At 32.8% G+C, this 18,153-nt stretch overlaps 1 protein-coding gene across 4 annotated transcripts in view; it reads right to left on the bottom strand.

Moving 5' to 3' along the window:
* The window catches only part of LOC119636601 (rap guanine nucleotide exchange factor 4), a 114,205-nt gene that overhangs the window by 21,835 nt on the left and 74,217 nt on the right, over positions 1-18,153 (bottom strand). For 3 of the 4 annotated variants that reach the window (XM_038032068.1, XM_038032072.1, XM_038032070.1), the window contains 2 exons: positions 16,019-16,165; positions 394-445 (listed from right to left, as the gene is read on the bottom strand). In XM_038032068.1, the coding sequence (XP_037887996.1) occupies positions 394-445; positions 16,019-16,165 (199 nt within the window). Of the gene's footprint in view, positions 1-393; positions 446-691; positions 1,016-16,018; positions 16,166-18,153 lie in introns of those variants that run through there. The other variant, XM_038032069.1, reaches the window with a different exon arrangement.

Here is an 18,153-nt window from a genome sequence, read left to right as displayed (position 1 = left end):
GTGACTTAAAAGCACACGCGTTTTGCGCGCAGCCTGGTAGACAAGAGAAGCGATTGCCAAGTCGGGCTTAAATCTCATTGCCTATAGTGAGCGCCCAGTCGACACATGCATGACACTTGCGGATTGGACACCCACCCCCCCTCGCATGCGGGCACTCGTTCTTTATGTTTATTCTGTCATGTTACATGTAATTTGGAGGGGGGGGGGGGGGGGGGGGGGGCAAGTCTTGATTGATGATCTGTTTGAAACAGATTTCATGCAACTAATCCAGCATGCGAACAAAGATCGAAGCCTGTAGCGAATTAAAGGTTGATGTTGAGAGAAGATTGAAATAGAGTTGTGGTGTCGAAACGAGTTTTTGTTTTTTATGCGATTAGCTTTAGCTATGCTTACCGTTTTTCAATTTGCAGCTGTTGATAATATCATTCATCAATTCTTTGTTTTTCTGTAAAGTACACAAAAAAAAAAAAAAAAAAAAAAAAAACCAAGCTTTATTATAATACATCAAAAATATAAAAAGTGTTTATGGTCAAAATAAATAATAACACACACTTTTATAGCGTTTTTTTTTTTTTTGTTTTTGTCGAAATAAAAACAATTAAAAATTTTTATAATAAAGAAAGAAAAACACAAAAAAGAAATAATTTAAAAATATAATTGTTTTTATTTAAGCAAAAAACTGAAAGCATACATGATCGTTTGGCTCATATGCGGATACGGGTCGCATTGCACGTTTATGTTGGCGATTAGCTCTTGCGTTGATTGTAATGTTTGCGGAAGTATCCGCCAAGACTCTGCTGCTATTCGTCTCGTTTGTTTCATGTTTAAATTGTTTATGAATATTATCTTGCGAATGATGAAGACGTTGATAGTTCACTAAAACGCAAACATTATCATAAGTTGAGGCAATAATGTGATCAGATGGCCAGCATTGTTTCGAGGAACCACTCTTAGTACCGGCGGCCATTACACTTAACATAAGTATTTGTTTTGAATTTGAAATTTTATTTATTATTATTATTATTGTTTTTTTTTTTTTTTTTTTTTTTTTTTTTTTTTTTTTTTTTTTTTTTTGTTAAAGATTAGATTTTTATAAGTTTTCAACTTTTTTTCCGCTTTACACTACATTTAGTATTCGATAAGGTGGGCACTTTATTGAAACATTGTTTTTGTGCTAATAGTTCAATGCTTTTGGAAAAATAAAGCCAAGTTTATTTTTAACTTAAGCGAGACGCGTTTGCTAGGTCGTTTAAACGTTACTAAGAACAACAACAATCATGACACACAATTCATATTCATATTCATTCGCATAGCAGTTTTTAGCTTCAAGAGAGCATTTTTATTTTCTTTCTTGTTTTTGTTTTTGTTTTATATTAAAATAACCGTCAAATGTCATTAAAACTCATTAAAAACAAAAGTATTGTATTTGTTGTACTTATGTTACTGTGATCGTGTTGTTGTTGGTTTATTCTTGTATTATTTATTTTTTCTTTATTTTGCTTCTTGTGCTCGTTACGTCTCACTCTCTAGCTAGTACTCTTTATTTGTTGTTGGTGTTGATTTTTGTTCGCATTTCGTTTCTTAATAAACTGATAATAAACACTTATAGACTTGTTTGTGTTCGCTAAAGGAAATCTCTCACCCTCGCTCCATTCTCTGGTGGCGTTTGTTTCTTTTTTTTATTTTGAATTTTTGTATTACTTTATACTATAGTAATGGATGTTATCAGTAATGAATGCCAAGTGTATAAAATACGTAAATATATTGTTGATGTACACGTATAAATATATATTTGTATAAGCGTACGTCAATGTATTTATAAAAACATTGGGCGGATACTTAAGAAGATGATATTCGCATGCAATCATTATCCATTAAGCATTTGCCTCCATTGACAAATTATCAGGTGACCAGATTTGATCTATGCATTAGCGACTACTGAAGAAAAAGAAGACCATAGGGCTATGTTCGGCGTAGAGATAGGTAATCCTGTTTTAATTTGTAGATCAAAGCTTTGCTGATAATGTGAAAAGACTTTACTCTACAAGCTCTAAGGAGTTTTTATTTAACTTCTTTTTTTTTAAAGCACATTATTACGCCAAAATGTTCGCCTCGACTGCTGGTCTTACGCTTTTCGAAGTGAACTAACCTTTCGTAAAGATTGCTTTCTAACTTGGTTTGTTTATTATTAAGAAAAGTCCTTTTCGGGGAGCTGGACAAACCTAACTAATCGATTATATGTTTCATAGAGCATAGACTCCTAAAAATAACCATGTGAGATGTTCTACAGATTTAGAGCAAAGAAATATTTAAAAATTTATCGCATCTTGCTATCTCCGCGATGGTGACTTATTACTAATATTATCTAAAAAAGCGCCACAGACGCTTTCGTAAAATTGTCTTTATAGCTTAAAAAGTTTGTGGTATGAGGGTATATTAAGTTTATGCGGATGTATGCAACATTCAGAAGGACTTGAGATAGGCTCACCTTTCATTATATCGATCGCTAAATTTGTTTGTCCCTCTGTCCGTCCGTCTGTCTTGCTTTCTTCCTACAAACACCAATTTTTCAGTTATCTTGAACATATTTAATATACGAACAGGTTTTAGTCCAAAGAAGAATCCGAAAATGTTTCGGATCGGATCACTTTTTCGATCACTTTCTACATAACGCCTTATTTGGAAAAGTCGAAATGTCGATAACTGTAGGATGATGTAGGGCCGTGCCACACTGTACTGTTATTACTTTTTTTTAATTAGGGTAAGAAAATGATTCGACTTATGCAATTTCATCTCTACCTATCCTGGCGCAAGAAAAAATTACAAAAAGCATATTTAGCTATGATTAATAGATCGGCTTTATAGGGGATCATGATGGAGCTGCTGAACAGAGTCGATATCTCTTAGAGAATTTGCTTTGAGAGGAATCAAGCATAAACAAGTGCATTTCCATTTCTCATTTCCGTAAGATAATTTATGGTTCATTACATATGCCAACAAGATGATGCGAGTTGCTTATTAAAAGCAATAAAACAACCAAGAGACTACAATATCTATAGGAAATACTTGAGCAGCATATTAACGAACTTGCATTTTAGATCTGATATAAAACAGCTTATACAAAATATTAATGATCATATTAAGGCTCAGTCTAATAAATAAGAAATGTAAGACAAAATGATGGTTAATATCGGATAATTCAGTCTATTTAGCTCTAGTCGCAAATGTCAACGTAAGGAAATTGTAAAGATGCACTGATGTACAAAAGAAAGCGATTCAAAGACATAAATAGAAGACATGGTTAAACTGAAACTTCATTATTTGGATTTGAGCGTCATGGCCTAGGAACGCGCCAGTATCCTATGACAACTAGTCATTAGCTTTGCTTGCTTTGCTTATTTTACTTGAAGCAAGATATATATATATATATATATATACAATTTATCTGCACATATTCGTTGTTGAATGGAGCAATAAGATATTTCCTTAATGAAATAGATTAGCAGAACGTAGTAGTTTTTGCCTGATTCTCTCTGGATGTAGGAGTCCTTGTACAAATAGTTCATTTTAGCTTATCAAGAAAATGTAAATGATGCCAAATGTTTGCTTTATGGATGAGAAGAATTATGCAAACAATAAACGAAAAGCAGGTGTTATGATGAAAGAAAGACCGAAGGAAAGCAGAAGATTCGCAGAAGGTATAAAAACACTAGAGAAAAAAAAAAACGTAAATTAAGGTAAAGAAAAATCTGACTTATTAAATAAATCTTAAAAAGGAACCAAAGCCAGAAAATATTAAATATTAATAATCTATTTAGTGAATTATGTTTCATTTTTAATTTTATTTAATTAATTTTCGTTTATTATTAGGAAGGACAGAATTTACTTAAGAGAGTTCCTATTTTTTTTTTTTTTTTTTGGCCTTTGTAATTAGGGCCCTCAAATTGTAACGTAAACTGTACCCTGTGGGATTTTACCGCTAATTTTGCAGGTTAATGTAGGTTCTATTTAATATGTGTATAAAAAAATTCGTTCCTCCGAAATTGGTTGCTTCATAAAACCTACCTGTCGCGTGCAATTTTCGCAAAATTTCAAGAATACACAACGTAGCCATTGATGGTTGAAGGTTGCAAGTTTCCGTTGCTTATAAGTTGTCAGTCAGTGTGTATCGAAGTGTAAGTGCAAGACTTGTTGTTCTGCTTTAACCTAGAAAAGTATGCACTTGACGCTGCTGAAATTATAAAGTAAGAAGGTTCTATCGCAAAGCCATCCCTAAGCTACCCGATAAATGGCAAAAGATCGTAGACAATGATGGTGCATCTTTCGTTTATTAAGCTTTGTAACAAGTGCACTTTAAATAAAGTTAAGTTTTACCATAAAACGAAACGAATTTATTTGTACGTCTATTACAAATCTTAGGAGATTTACTCACAATTTATTTAAAGGAATTTGTCTTGTCGGTTGGAATATAACGGCTTAACTCGTTTGACTTCGGCTTCCGCAAATATTTTGTTTTTATACTCTTTCACTAGCAAGTCACTGGTACTTCATTGTAGCATATTTCTATTAATTTCTTTTACCGCGAATTTTTGATAATTTTTTCGACAATTGCCAGCTGCATGACCATTTTTGGAATTTGGTTTCTTGGAAAATCACGCAAATTTGAATCATCGATTGTTTGTTTTTCGTAAGAATATGTTTTGAAACAGTGAAGCCATGTTTTTTAGCACTTTTGATGAGTTCTATGTGTAGAATTTACGCTGTTGTTTAAACTCTGCGCTAAAAATTAGGCAACCATTTTACAATGGAGTGTACGTCTAAAAGTAGATTATGTTTTTTTTTTTTGCGGTTTAACTCTGAAGCAATGCCGCAGATTTTTTTCATGTAGATTTTTAGTGCAAGCTTTGTAGGCTGACAATTTTTTTTACTCTCATTACTTGTAAGTCCGTTTTTTCCCACCCAACATTTGCAAACGTTTCAAGCATAATACTAAAGAAAATCTCTTTGTGGTAAAGATTGCTTTGATAAAAAAATTTAATGCAAAACAGAGAACTTTTAAATCATTTATTCATGTGTCATGACGTGTCGTCGTCGTGTTAAAAAATGGAGACGATTTGAAATCGATATTTTGAGAATCGTTGTTTTTTACTTCATGACAAACTTAAGTTACATGGTTTGCTTATAATCAATCAATTTTTTTCTTAGGTTATGATATTGTCTTTTCTTTTGTAGCAGACAGCAATACTTTTGAGCATCTGCGATATCTGAAAGCATATATCAATCCGGTGTAGAAAATAAATTCGGAATGTTTTTTTGTTTATTAGATTTGCGACGAAAAACGTAAAAGGTATTTTTGTCTCTTGTCAGCTACACATTTCTTGCCTTTGACAAAAAAAGAATTTCGTGACGAAAGGACAACTAATCTTTTTAGGCTATTTACGAAAGGTGATATATTTTTGTTCATCTACTAAGAAGGGGAATCACAACAAAGGAAGTATGACAGACAATAAGTCATCGGTTGAAAGAAGCAAATCTGGTAAATGTAGTGGTGGTGATAGCACATATGCTAAGTCAGTGCTGGTAACGTTTCCTATTCGAGTTTTGAAATATAAAGTAAAGCGAGCTTTTGCTGATTATATCATCTAGTAATGACTTTTCGCGGGCCTATTTCTTTTAATGATGGGACCGTTGATAGTGAAACACGGGACACCACCTTCATATCTCTTTCTCTTTCTCCTCGTGTTGCACGAATGGAGAACTGGTCGTATTACAAGGAAAAAACGAAGCACCACATAGTTCGTTAAACGCACCTAAACTTCCGTCTCACCCATTACGAGATTTCGCGGCCGAATTTCTTTTAATGATTGGCGCAGGTAGCGTAGTTAATGTTCATAGTGAAATCAGGGATAGTTTGTTTATTCTGAACTATAACATAACACATTGAACCAAATTGAACGACTCCTCCACCCGTCAGCTTTATTGCCTGTACTATACCACATTCCGTGTATCCGAGAAATAGAACACAAACACTTAAATATTTCTCTTAGCGCAAGCAAATCTTAGATGTAATGAAATACGCCGTAAGCCAGAGTATAACCTTTTTCAAAGTGATTTGCTGCAAAATATACCTCTTCACTTATCGCTTATGAGATGCTTTTAAATTTAAGAACAATTCAGGGTTAAGTACTAGTTCTCTTTAATAGCATTTTAACGCACATATAATACCGATAAAATTTTACGAAGAAAAACATGTGGTCTTATTATTCCATTCAATGTTGTTGACTAAAAACCAATGAACTAAACTTTACCATACGTGCATATATATATGTGTAAATATGTCCGTTCGTTATCTAATAATAACAAAGTTTTATGTTCATGTCATGTGCAATAAATGATGAAGTATATGCTAGAATTGTACTTAAATTGTCGTACATTTAAGGTTGTAACTTATGTATGTACGCTTTATCTATTAAAATGTCATTTAAAAGTAACTATGTTTGTAAAAATATAATACCTGCATATACAAATACACATACACGTTATGTAGTGTACATATATGGAAAGCAATTTATTTTACGTTTCTAAAGTTTAATTAAATTATCATTTTATATATATATATATATATACTACAAACCACCATAACTAAACTGACATTGAACATGTTTGGTATGAATGTATTTCGAAAGAAACGTAAGAATATCGAAAAGTTTTTCTGCATACATTTAATATCCAAAAAGGGGGATAAACAATCTAAATAAGAAGAAAAAAAAAGAAAAGAACTTTGTTCTGCAAGTTAATTTAAAATTCTTTTACTACTACTGTTGATTTTTGGAAACTTTTTGTTTAAAAGTTTTTCAAATAATTTTTCATATATATATTTTTTGTGCGTTCACGAAGTTGCTTCTTCTTTTTTTGTCTCCCTCTCTCTCTTTCTCTCTCTTTCTCTCCCTGTAGTCAAGAGCAATAAACTTGTCATAAATAACAAGGTTTGCTTTGATCGAAGATTTTTGCACAAACTTTGCCGAAATAAAAAAAATAAGCATTAAATTTGGAATTTCCAAGTAACACATGACGTATCAATTGCTAAAAAAGTTACAAATTACTTTGTTTGGAAAGCAAACCGAAGCATGAAATATATGCACAAGAGAGGCGATAACAAGAAAAACCGATTATAGGTGATTCTGCGGTTTTAAGAGTTTAAGAGTGTTTTAGTCAATGCGTCCGCCAATGGGCTTATGATAATTTTTGTTGAGAGAAAGGATATTGAGATCGGTTGGTGTTTCGCAAATTGGTGTTTCTTGGAAATTTCAAATTTTAAAGTGCTTTGGTACGAACGCTCGTCGTGATACTTAGGGCTCGTCATAAGGAAGCTTTTATTTTCTATAACAAGATTAGCAAATAAATGGTATACTCGCTCGGTAGCGTTTAAAATAGTCTTCTAACAATACAGTTAATTTCGCAGATAACCACAGCATCTGAAATTTATTAAAATACTTTACAGACATTGTTCAAAAGAATTGCTTTTATGTTTTTCACTGTCGAAAATCTCATTATAAAATAAATAAATCCTATTAGATTTAGTCATAATTTATTTATCGATGTCATTAGATTGTTTGTAGCAAGTCAATTTAATGCATCAAGCCAAGTAAGAAATATAGTTAACAGCTGCGGACAATTTGTGGTACAGGGTATATTAAGTTAATAAGGACATATGTTACACCCAGAACGGTTTAAGGAAGACTCACCACTTATTATAATGATCGATTCAGAATCATAATCCGAATTGATCTAAGCCTATCTGCCCGTTTGTCCGTGTAATACCTGTCCATGTGAATTTGCGTTCAAGCTACAGGTAGCAACTCTTGAGATACGAACGCTGTTGAGAATGATTCGGATCGGTTCACTTTTTCGACCACTCTCCGAAAAGTCGTTATATGGAAAAGAATTGCAATTTTGACAATTTCTCGACAAAAGTGTCTAGGTAGGAATATTATGGCATTCTAACTTGGTATGAAAGCTGTGCACCGGCTGAGGCAATTTGCGGGTCCCCTCTTATCTAACGAAAACTAAAGTTCATATGACTAAAAGGTATACTTTTAAATGCTTCACAATGAAAATTATATCATAATAGTAAGGTAACATGAAAGAATGGTACAGTTAGTACCAAATTTGGATCATTTCGGCCTATTTTTTAGATCTTACCCTAATAAGGATTTTCACGAAAATCGATTCTTTGTCGAGCAGAAAAGTCTAAGTTTTAATATGTGTAATTTCATAAAATTGCATAATTTGGGCCATCGACGCCTATTTTTGGATCCTGCCTTACGTAAAGGCTAAACTTGTACTACATTAGATTGCGTTTTGGATCCGCTTCCCCATAAATACGCATATGGGAAATATGCCTTTACGTATAAACAGAATATAATTTCGAAGCGTGAAGTCCACGCATTCCAATATTTCCAACATTTCATGGTCAATACTGGCTTATAATAGTAAATTGACAAAGAAATACACTTTAGTGAATTTGGACCGCGTAGGTACATTTTTTGAATACGATCGCCTATGAGAATTCTTATAAAATCTAAACCCTTAAAATCCTAATTGCTGAAAATGTTCTCATGATACTAAATAAAAAAAAATTAAGTGGACCTAGTTGGAACCACATGGGTCCATTTCTTCCCATGCTCCATATACGATATCTCATGACGTTTTAATAATTCATAGGAGCGTTCCAGCAAAAAAAAAATTAACGGTATGGAATTTGGATCATGAAGGCCTACTTTTTTGAATCTTCACTTATATAGCTGTCACAAAAAGCAAACTCTTATATTGAGAGAAAATCGAATCTTCCAATAAGCGGACTTTGATGAAAATTATGACTTCACATGAAAATAATGTGCACTTTTTGGTGTATTACTACCAAAACGAGTGAATAACTGTACTAGACGAAGCCGTGGAGGGTATATAAAAAACGGTGTCGTCCAAATATAATTTTCTTATATGCCATATTTGTCTTCTGTCTTATTTGGAAGTATAGTGCACAAAAAAGAAAAATGGAAAAAAATAGAAAAAACTTCTAAAATTTATACTTTCAAAAAGTTTCTTTTTCGTATTTGATAACGAAATTAACTTTACGGAGAGTAGAAAAGAGCAAAAATTAAAATTGAGATAATTGACTGAAGAAAAGAAATACTGTCAGGATTTTCGAGATAAAGAATACAATAATTATAACATAAAATTCCATTTATCCAGTTCTTCCGGTAATTTAAGGTTAGCTGCTGTTGTGCTAGCACTAAACACATTGTTTGGAATATGATGATGACTCATGTGTTATATTAGAGAATAAATACGAGTAAGAAAATTATATACAATTGTGGCAGAAGCTTGTATATCCGTCCGCTTTAAATTAAAATGAAATAATGAGGTACTTGCGAGAAGAGGGCCCACATATGCAGAATACGGAGGTGGTTAGGACAGCAACCAAAACATTATATCATGCTTTCTAGTTCTCAACTTAACAAGCCATGTTTTCTTTTATTCTAAGTAAACGTGATACCGATTTTAGAAAATAACATTCTCATGCATAAACCTTCATGTTTTTCGGTATCTTTTATCGACTTGTGCGGCAATGGTTTCTTTCCACTGCGAGTGAACACGATACCTAACTGGAAAACAGCTGTCTCAAGCAAAAATTTTTATAGAAAATAGTGAATAGACTGTCTCTTGATGCCTGCAGACCGTCTTTGGCAGCTTCACATTCGTGTTGTCGAAAATTCTTAGTTATTAGGGAAAATTCATCCTTTTTGAATACTTGCACTTTTATGCATTCTTCATCCTTTGCAAGAATTCTGATCTGACTGTAAGCGGTTCAAATAGTGAGATTAACATGTGATTAACGACTTATACACATTTTTTCATACTTTAGTCAGTTGTTTTTCAAATTTGTAAAACTGTCAACATGAGTGGAGGAAAACTGCACTTAAGACATTGTATGTTGTATGAGTTCCAAAACGGGAATAACACCATTGAGGATTTTTTCGACATTCACGATTTTTTTGATATTTTTTGATTTAATCAACTCTATGTTCAGCATCATTGGTGTTTATAGAATCTCTCTTAAAATGGACAAACCAGAAGGCTTGTTATAATATCTTTCCAATTTGAGTTTGAATGATATTTTTTTTTTCTGAAAATGATAAAAGTAGCGCCCCTGAAAACACTATAATTTATAAAGATACGAATAGAATAATATGAGTTTTTCGTGAGTTTTTGCTACAGGCGACATATATATGTCACTCCCGATATTTATTGATTAATGTCTCATTCACTACTCGTTAAATTAAACAAGTAAAAAAATTATGTTTGATCGTGATCAAATCCGGTCAGTGCGATTTAAAAAAAAGTAAGAAGAACTAAATCTTTGTGGTCTATAATATTGGGTGGGCACGACCGCTTTCTTCTATTTTAAGAACAAAAGTGACAATTTATATGGGGTATGCGTTGCACTTTAGGAGAAACAACAGTTTTTATTATATAGGCGTGTGGTTGTGTTATAAGCGTATTCTTTGAAATTTTTGGATCCTTTTAAAATTCTCTTGCAAGTGTGTGCGCGATATCTTCATTTTTGCGAACGGAAAAAATGTTCAGCAGAGATGGTACATGGTTGCGCAGAAGAACAAATGCCCTGACGAACGGACGGACATGCTTAGGTGCAGCCCGAATTTGAAACTGGCCAAGAATTTATATACTCTATTGGGTTTTTGAAGCTTACTTCTGTATATTATAAAGGTATTAAAAACAAATATAAGCTGATACATTATAATATTGGGATAGTGTGGAGAATTTTTTTCATTCTTGTACAGGTGTTCCAACATCGCCCATAGAATATGCCTCCAAGTTCTTGTACAATTATTTTTGAAAAACGGAGGTGTCTTCATTTTACATAATACTGTAGGCGAGGTGTACTCCGACCGATGTGGTCCATTTTCGATGCCAAACTTCGTGGAAAAACCTCCAATGCTTCTATCGAATTTAAAGTCGATAGCTTTGCTTTTGCAGTCAGAAGAATCTTTACAACAGACATTACACAGACGGACAGACGGCCAGACGGACCTGCGTAAATCGATACCGAATTTCATTCCGATCAAGAACATGTACACTTTGTGGACTCTCTGTAGCGATCCTCTGGACTTTGCAAAAGTTTTGAAAAAATGAAGATACCCCTCGGTGATGGGTGTAAAAATAGGTTATATATTATATTTAAAATTTACTTTTCTTATATATCTTCTTCTGTTGTATTTGTATTATAATATGTTCTTTACATACGTACAACGTGTTTCGTAGTACTTTACTTATACAATGCTACCATAAATTTTATTGAAAATCGAAACTTTTTGTTAGTTTTGAAAAATGCTTGCTAAACAATAATTAAAGAAGATAGATAGGTTATTTTTAGGGTAAACCTTGTATACCAATTATTCACGACCGACACGTAAAGATTGTATAGTTTTCGGGTAACGGATGGTATGCCAATTGATCAATTTATACCATTTAAACATAAGCTTATGCGTAGGGTTTGTGATAAACATTTGTGTTAAATTTCAAACTTGCATTTACATACATATATGCATACAAGTAAACCAAATAAGTGATTTACGGCGAAAGTAAGTTCCCGCTATTTTTAGTTCAGCTAAATTTGCATCAAGCAGAGTTGAGGGTTAAAGGGATGTCATAACAATTAGGAAAACAACAAAAACAATTAGCAAAAACACATTTAACAAAGTTTTAAAAAACGCTTTTATTTTAAGTTAAAAGCTTTGAATAATTGCAAATATTAATTTTGCACAATGCACTTTATAACAGGATTTATGCCTGTTGCGATGATATTCTTTTTGGATTTTCATAGTCTCCTTAAAATATGTTATCAAATTATTTTGCTGAATTTCGTGTATAACAAGAGTCGTGATTCCGATGCATTAAGTAAGTCATGAAATTCTTTCCAAAATTTTATACTTTCAGCTCTTAAGAGTGAACTTTTTGATCAGTATGAACGTAGAACGCAATGCATCGCTTGCGGTACAAAGGTATATTAATTTTGTGCACATGTATGCAATACCCAGAAGGACTTGAGATAGACCCATCTTTTGTTGTACCAATCCAATATGAAAATGATTCTTAGCTTGTCTGTCCGCCTGTCCGTCGTATTTTCTTGTGTTCAATAGATTTAGTATACTGATGCGCCCACCATTCCCCGTGTAGTAACTCTTTGTTTTGAAAAGTCGTTATATGACTAACCGTTGGTCAGTGTCGCGTATTTCAAGGTATATCGGAACCCTTAAGAGTCTCTTCACTTGTTCATTTTGAGAATCTCATTAATGGGCGGGCAGAGGGACACACCGAACCGATGATTAAGAATACATTTTACTACGCTCTTCCTTTTGTGCGTATGTTCGAAAGTTATATACTAAGGGATTATATAACAAATTCTATTGTGCTAATGATTAAAGTAGGGCTTCTTAGTGAACACCTTATCGATTAATATAACACACAAATTAAACGAAATTCTTTACATAATTTGCACAAGTCTCTTGTGCTAAAAGTTGGCAATAGAAACTTTTCCTTTGAGGAAAAGCGTGTATCTGTTACGCACTACTTTTGAAGGTGTCACATGTCATCTTCTTCTGGATATTAATTAACTAAATTACACTCTTTTACAAATGTAATTACATGGGATGGCATAAAAAGCCCCAAGCAAAAAAAAAAAAAAAAAATAGAAGCGGTTTAAAAACCCAATTTTTTTTTTTTTTTTTTTTTTTTGTTAGTGTGTATGTAAAAATGTACGATAGCTTGTTTCAAATTTCCAACAAAGATAAAGATAGTTAGCTAACGAAAATGTGACCAGAGGCAATAAACAAATACACATGTGTATGAAAATTTCATTTTCCAAATACAGAAATACGTAGAAGAAGTTCTTTAGCACATTTATATAACGCATACATATGCATTACATGTGTATAGTTAAATTTATGTTAAGGTGTGAATTTAGATAAAGGTTGCAATGAACGCAATAGTAAATGAAATTATTCATGAAATTCAAGTGAGTTTTATTCATTCACCAGATGGTTTTTGTCTAAAATTTTGCTTTAGGTCTTTATGCTCTTATCGAGTGTACCTCTTGTTTTCTGCCACGTTTATTAAAACATTAATGTGTATGTTATATATTTATATATATAAATGCAAATGGTTTCAAATATGTATGTATGTATGTATGTATGTATGCATGGACATACCATATAAATAACAAAAAATTGTTTATCTTTAATTAAATCAAAAAATTTTATTTAATTGTGCCTGAGAGTAGTTTAGCCATGAGTTTGTTTCTTCTATTCACCGATACAAGCTCGCATATACTTGCGTAAAAGCAATAAGTATGTGTGTGCATGTGTGTGCGTATGTGTGTGTGCGCATTCGATTAAGATCCGCAAGCAAACACTGCTCGCATCGATGCTAAATTTACAAAAGTCTTATTGCATTTGATGCCTTAAAGTTTGTTAAACGTGGGTTCGCTTGGGTTACGCAAATAATTAGGATACTAATTAAGTTGTTGCTGTTGCTGTTGTTGTCCTTTCTCATAACAAGGATTGTTTCAATTAGAAAACTTGTAGTTAAATTAAATTATTTTTACGAGTTAAATTAGCTTAGAGCGTAAAGATACCAAATTCATAGATCAACAAGATTGAGTTTCAAAAATTGCTTTAAAAACTGTTTTCCTAGAAATCTATCCAGCAAATGTTTCACACTTAAATATGGTTTACTTTAAAATCTAAATAAAATTGCATACATATATATATCCAAGGAGCTAAAAATAAAGCAAATCAAACCAAAAAAAAAAAACAAATCTTTTATTTCATATATGCTTCCATTTTATATGCGGTCATCTGCTTTAATGTCTTTGGTAACCTCATGACTTGGCATTTGGTTTAAAACCTTTCGACCCTTTAACCGTAAAAATGTGAAGCACGACATTATATCATCTTCACACGTAATTGCATTGTACGCAAAATTTGATGTAAATGACAGTTAGAGGATTTTTGCTTCGGGGTAGAGAGTATGATATAATTTTTCATGGGAACTTTGATAATTTCACACAAACTTCCAAAGCTGATCCTTTGACGCATTTGTTGCTGTAAGTGAATACCCTAACTGAATGTTTCTTTTCTTAACTCTACATGCACTTTAAGCTTTCTGGGGCCGCAAACCGCGGAATCACGTATTTGTTTTGATGACAAACAATAAGCCATCGATATCAATTTGGTGACTCTTCTTTGGAAGCAATGTCGTAGTTGTCTTTCTTAGAAAAGACTCACCTTTCATTATACCGATTGATTGAGAAGCAATTTCTAAAACTATTTAAGCTTATCTGGTCTTCTCACTGTTGCTGTTCAAGCTAACGGTCGCAATTTTTGAGATGTGTGCTTTTGACTCAATGAAACTATGTAAAGTGTTTCGAATCGCATCCATTTTTTCAATCATTTTCTGTATAACACTTGATTTTGAATAGTCGTTATGTGATTAACTGCACGATAATTTAGGGCATTTAATGGTGAGTTTTATCCAATTAAAATAATTTTACTTTTTCTTCTTCTTCTTAAAGGTGTCAAGACTAATGGACCGATCGATGCTATTTTCAATTGTAATTACATCTGCTTATTAAAATTTTCGCGGGTATCTAAGGAAACATCCTACGTTAGTGTCTTGCAAAATTTGCGATTACCATAAGGCAAAGAATAGTAAATAAAAAGGCGAGTAGAAGTTCGTGAAATTTTTTCCTGAATAAGTACACAAGCGAGTAAAGGTTAGGAAGATTATTATAGATTCGTTAATTGGAGTTGTACTCATAGTTTTCGAAGTTAGTGCAAACATCCGCTAACGTGAAGCTCCCTTGGCACAGCAAGAACGGCATTTTGGCTGGATACTCATTTTGTTGAAACGTTTCCAAAAACCCGAAGCAAAGTTCACACCCGTGATAAAGCACATGTGTTCTTGTTTAGCGTCATACTCGGCAACGATGTGAGTCCGTGTCCGTGTTTCCAAAAATACATTCGATTACTGCCAAATATATTAGACTCAACCTGAAACCTGTTTTTGTGCACTCACGCGGTTCTTATTCACCGCACAAAAACAGATTTGCGTGTAAACCTGTTTATGTGCGCTCTTTTTTTGTGCGTTTACGCGGTTTTTATTCACCGCACAAAAACAGATTTGAGTGTAGCTACAAAAAAAATAATTTTCCCATCACAGTTCAAATGTTTTTTTTTTTTTTTAATGGGGACAGAGTAACGCACAAAAAAAGACAGGTTTGAATGCATAACATTTCCATTGGTTTTAGCTTCTTCCCGATCGTAACACATTTCAAGTGAATTTTTTTTAAGTACACACTAGGGCTGATAGGCAGAGGTATGTGAGTCAAATGAAGTCCATTCAAACGAAACCATTTTATACGATTTCTCCGTTTAACCGTTTAATTTATGATATTTTAGTCATGACGTTGTTCTTTGAATTATCTATTGATTACTAATGCAAATGCCACAACGATTAGTTAGCTAACCGAAGAACTAATTGTAGATGTAAACTTTAGCGTGAATATACAAGTATTTTCAAGGTCAAGGTTTTCTTTGCCCTAGTTTTATATGGAAGAATTGATCTTCTTGCTTCGACAATAAACTGAATGAATTATTAACGTTGTGCGTGTATTCAAGGTAAAGATTGATTATCGAAGTGAGAAATTCCAAATGATTTACTTAAAGATATAAAATCTTTTGAAAGTTTCTTTTTCATTTAAAAATTGCTTTAATATCAATGCGTTTCCATTCAAAGTCATTGCTTGTTGCCTAATGTTTATTCAATATCACTGTAAAGGGAGAGCACATCAAACATGTATGCTTTCAACGGTATTTATTTGTACATTACCTTTTATCTATTTTCTTTAAATAAATAAACGTAAACCTATTTAACTTACCTCCCAAATAAGACGAAAATCTTGTTGCTCAACACGTAGCAGTTCGCAAGTTGTTTTTGTAACAACCGTACTATCGCGTGGCAAATCATGCAATATTGATTCACCAAATGTTGCACCAACACCCAAATTACATAGCGTTACCGGTGACTAAAAACAACGAGAAGAAGAAGAAAAATAAGAAGAAGAAAAATAAAAAAAAAATCAGAGAAATTATATAAAACAGTTATTAGCAACAGTAAGAGAAAGTAGGAAAAAACGATTTTCCTACTTTTAACCAGATAGATTATGAACATTTCCTAATGGGCGTACAACTACTACCAGCAGGTTATTAAGGTAAGCATAAGTTTAAGTGCGATTATATGTAATTGTTTTTCAATTTCTTAAAGCAAATCCTTACAATTATACTCATTGATATCATAGGAAAATTGTTGACCATATAGTAGCTTAGTAGTAAATAAAGAAAGTTAACTTTAATCACTTTGGACTTTGTTGCAACATCACATCTTTTACCGGTTAGTCAGACTTGTCTTATATCTTACCGTACAAGCACATATAAATTCTATTTGCATTGGTCTCTATTCAAATCGATAAACTTATACAGTCTATAGTGTCTACAAATATTTATAGAAAAATTACAAAAAACAAAAAGGAGCAAAGATATAAACAAATGCAATAATGAATTGTGCAAATAATAAACCATTGGAAAACCACATTTTTGTGGTTACAGAATGTTTATTTGAATTTACTCGCAATTAGATAAACTTACGACTGAGTATTATTATTTGAACATTACCATATATATGTTTATATAGACAAACAAAAAAAAAAATATATATTTTTTTTGAAAGTTTTTTGTTTTCTGCTTTAAAAAAAATTAAGCAAATATCAATACTGGCGGTGAAAATGTGTTTCGTTTATATAAATATATTAACGTAAATATATTAATGTAACTTTAGCCAAATTCCACGTCATGTTCGATATGAAGAACAGAAATGAATTGTGAATGATTGTAACAAATACTTGTCTAAGCTTTGTTTGCCTTGCTGTCTTCACTGTGACGAATTGACCTCTTATCATCATTAGGTCTCTTACCCATATCAAACGTATGGCAAACCGTGACATCTACCTTTTTTACTTGAATTTTTATTTATTCCGTTTGATCTGAACAGATCGCCATTGAAGTGAGGTGTTACTGTTTCTATTATCCTTTTCTAGTGAAAGTCCTCGTAATTGCCCTCATCACATTTCCTTAGACATTACACTCGTTTGTGTTATGAAGACCATCTGAGATTTGAGTAAGAAAAAGGGTGGAGTAGATATTACAAAAATAGAGATCCTCTCTTTGTCTCTTTCAATAATCAGTTAAGAGTGTTCATCACGTTACAGTGCAGTTTTCATCATCATCGAAGAACTTTATAAGTTCAAGTCTTGTACTGTTGTGACAATGAGACACTGAAAAGTTTTTAAGGATCAAGACAGTTTTAAAAGTGAAAAAATGGAGAAATATAACACCAAAACCAAAGTTTTAAGTATCTAAGAGGAGTGGCAGACACAGAGACAGACATGATTAGGTTGCAAAATTGATTCCATTATTATTTTGGCGATGAACAACTTGTGTATTATTATAAAGATAGCATTAGCTAATCGGCCTTCTGAATAATGCACTAATATATATAACATATATGCATATATGTACTATTGCGGGGTCTCTGGTGTTCAACTCTTGGTATTGTAAGCGAAAAAGTAACTCTATATATACGTGAACGCTCCGAAGACCGCTTTGCAAAATTTTCTTTCAAAAAAAATTTAAGTTTTTGAAATGTGTTTCATAATCAATTTTTGATTCGATTTTCTCATTAATCTGCAACCCCAGCATGATGAAAGTGACCCTCCGCTTGCAAACATTCTTCCTCAATTTCTTTTCTTGAAGAATTTATGAATAGAAGTGCCTGTCTTGCTGGTGTCTGGTCGCAAAACGAGGTGGGGAGAAAGCGACACTCGAATGCATAACATAAGTTAACATCGATCTTCGCCTCGGATTCCTCGGCTTGATTCGTTCCAAGCCTTAAAGCTATTCGACAGTCGGCTTCATAAATAAATTCCCCTACAATTTGAGAGAGCTAAAAATGAATAGG

Source organism: Glossina fuscipes, unplaced genomic scaffold, assembly GCF_014805625.2.
Source record: "Glossina fuscipes isolate IAEA_lab_2018 unplaced genomic scaffold, Yale_Gfus_2 28, whole genome shotgun sequence".
Classification (NCBI taxonomy): Eukaryota; Metazoa; Arthropoda; class Insecta; order Diptera; family Glossinidae; genus Glossina; species Glossina fuscipes.
Note: the sequence above shows the minus strand (reverse complement) of the source record. Positions and strands in the feature narration are given on the sequence as shown.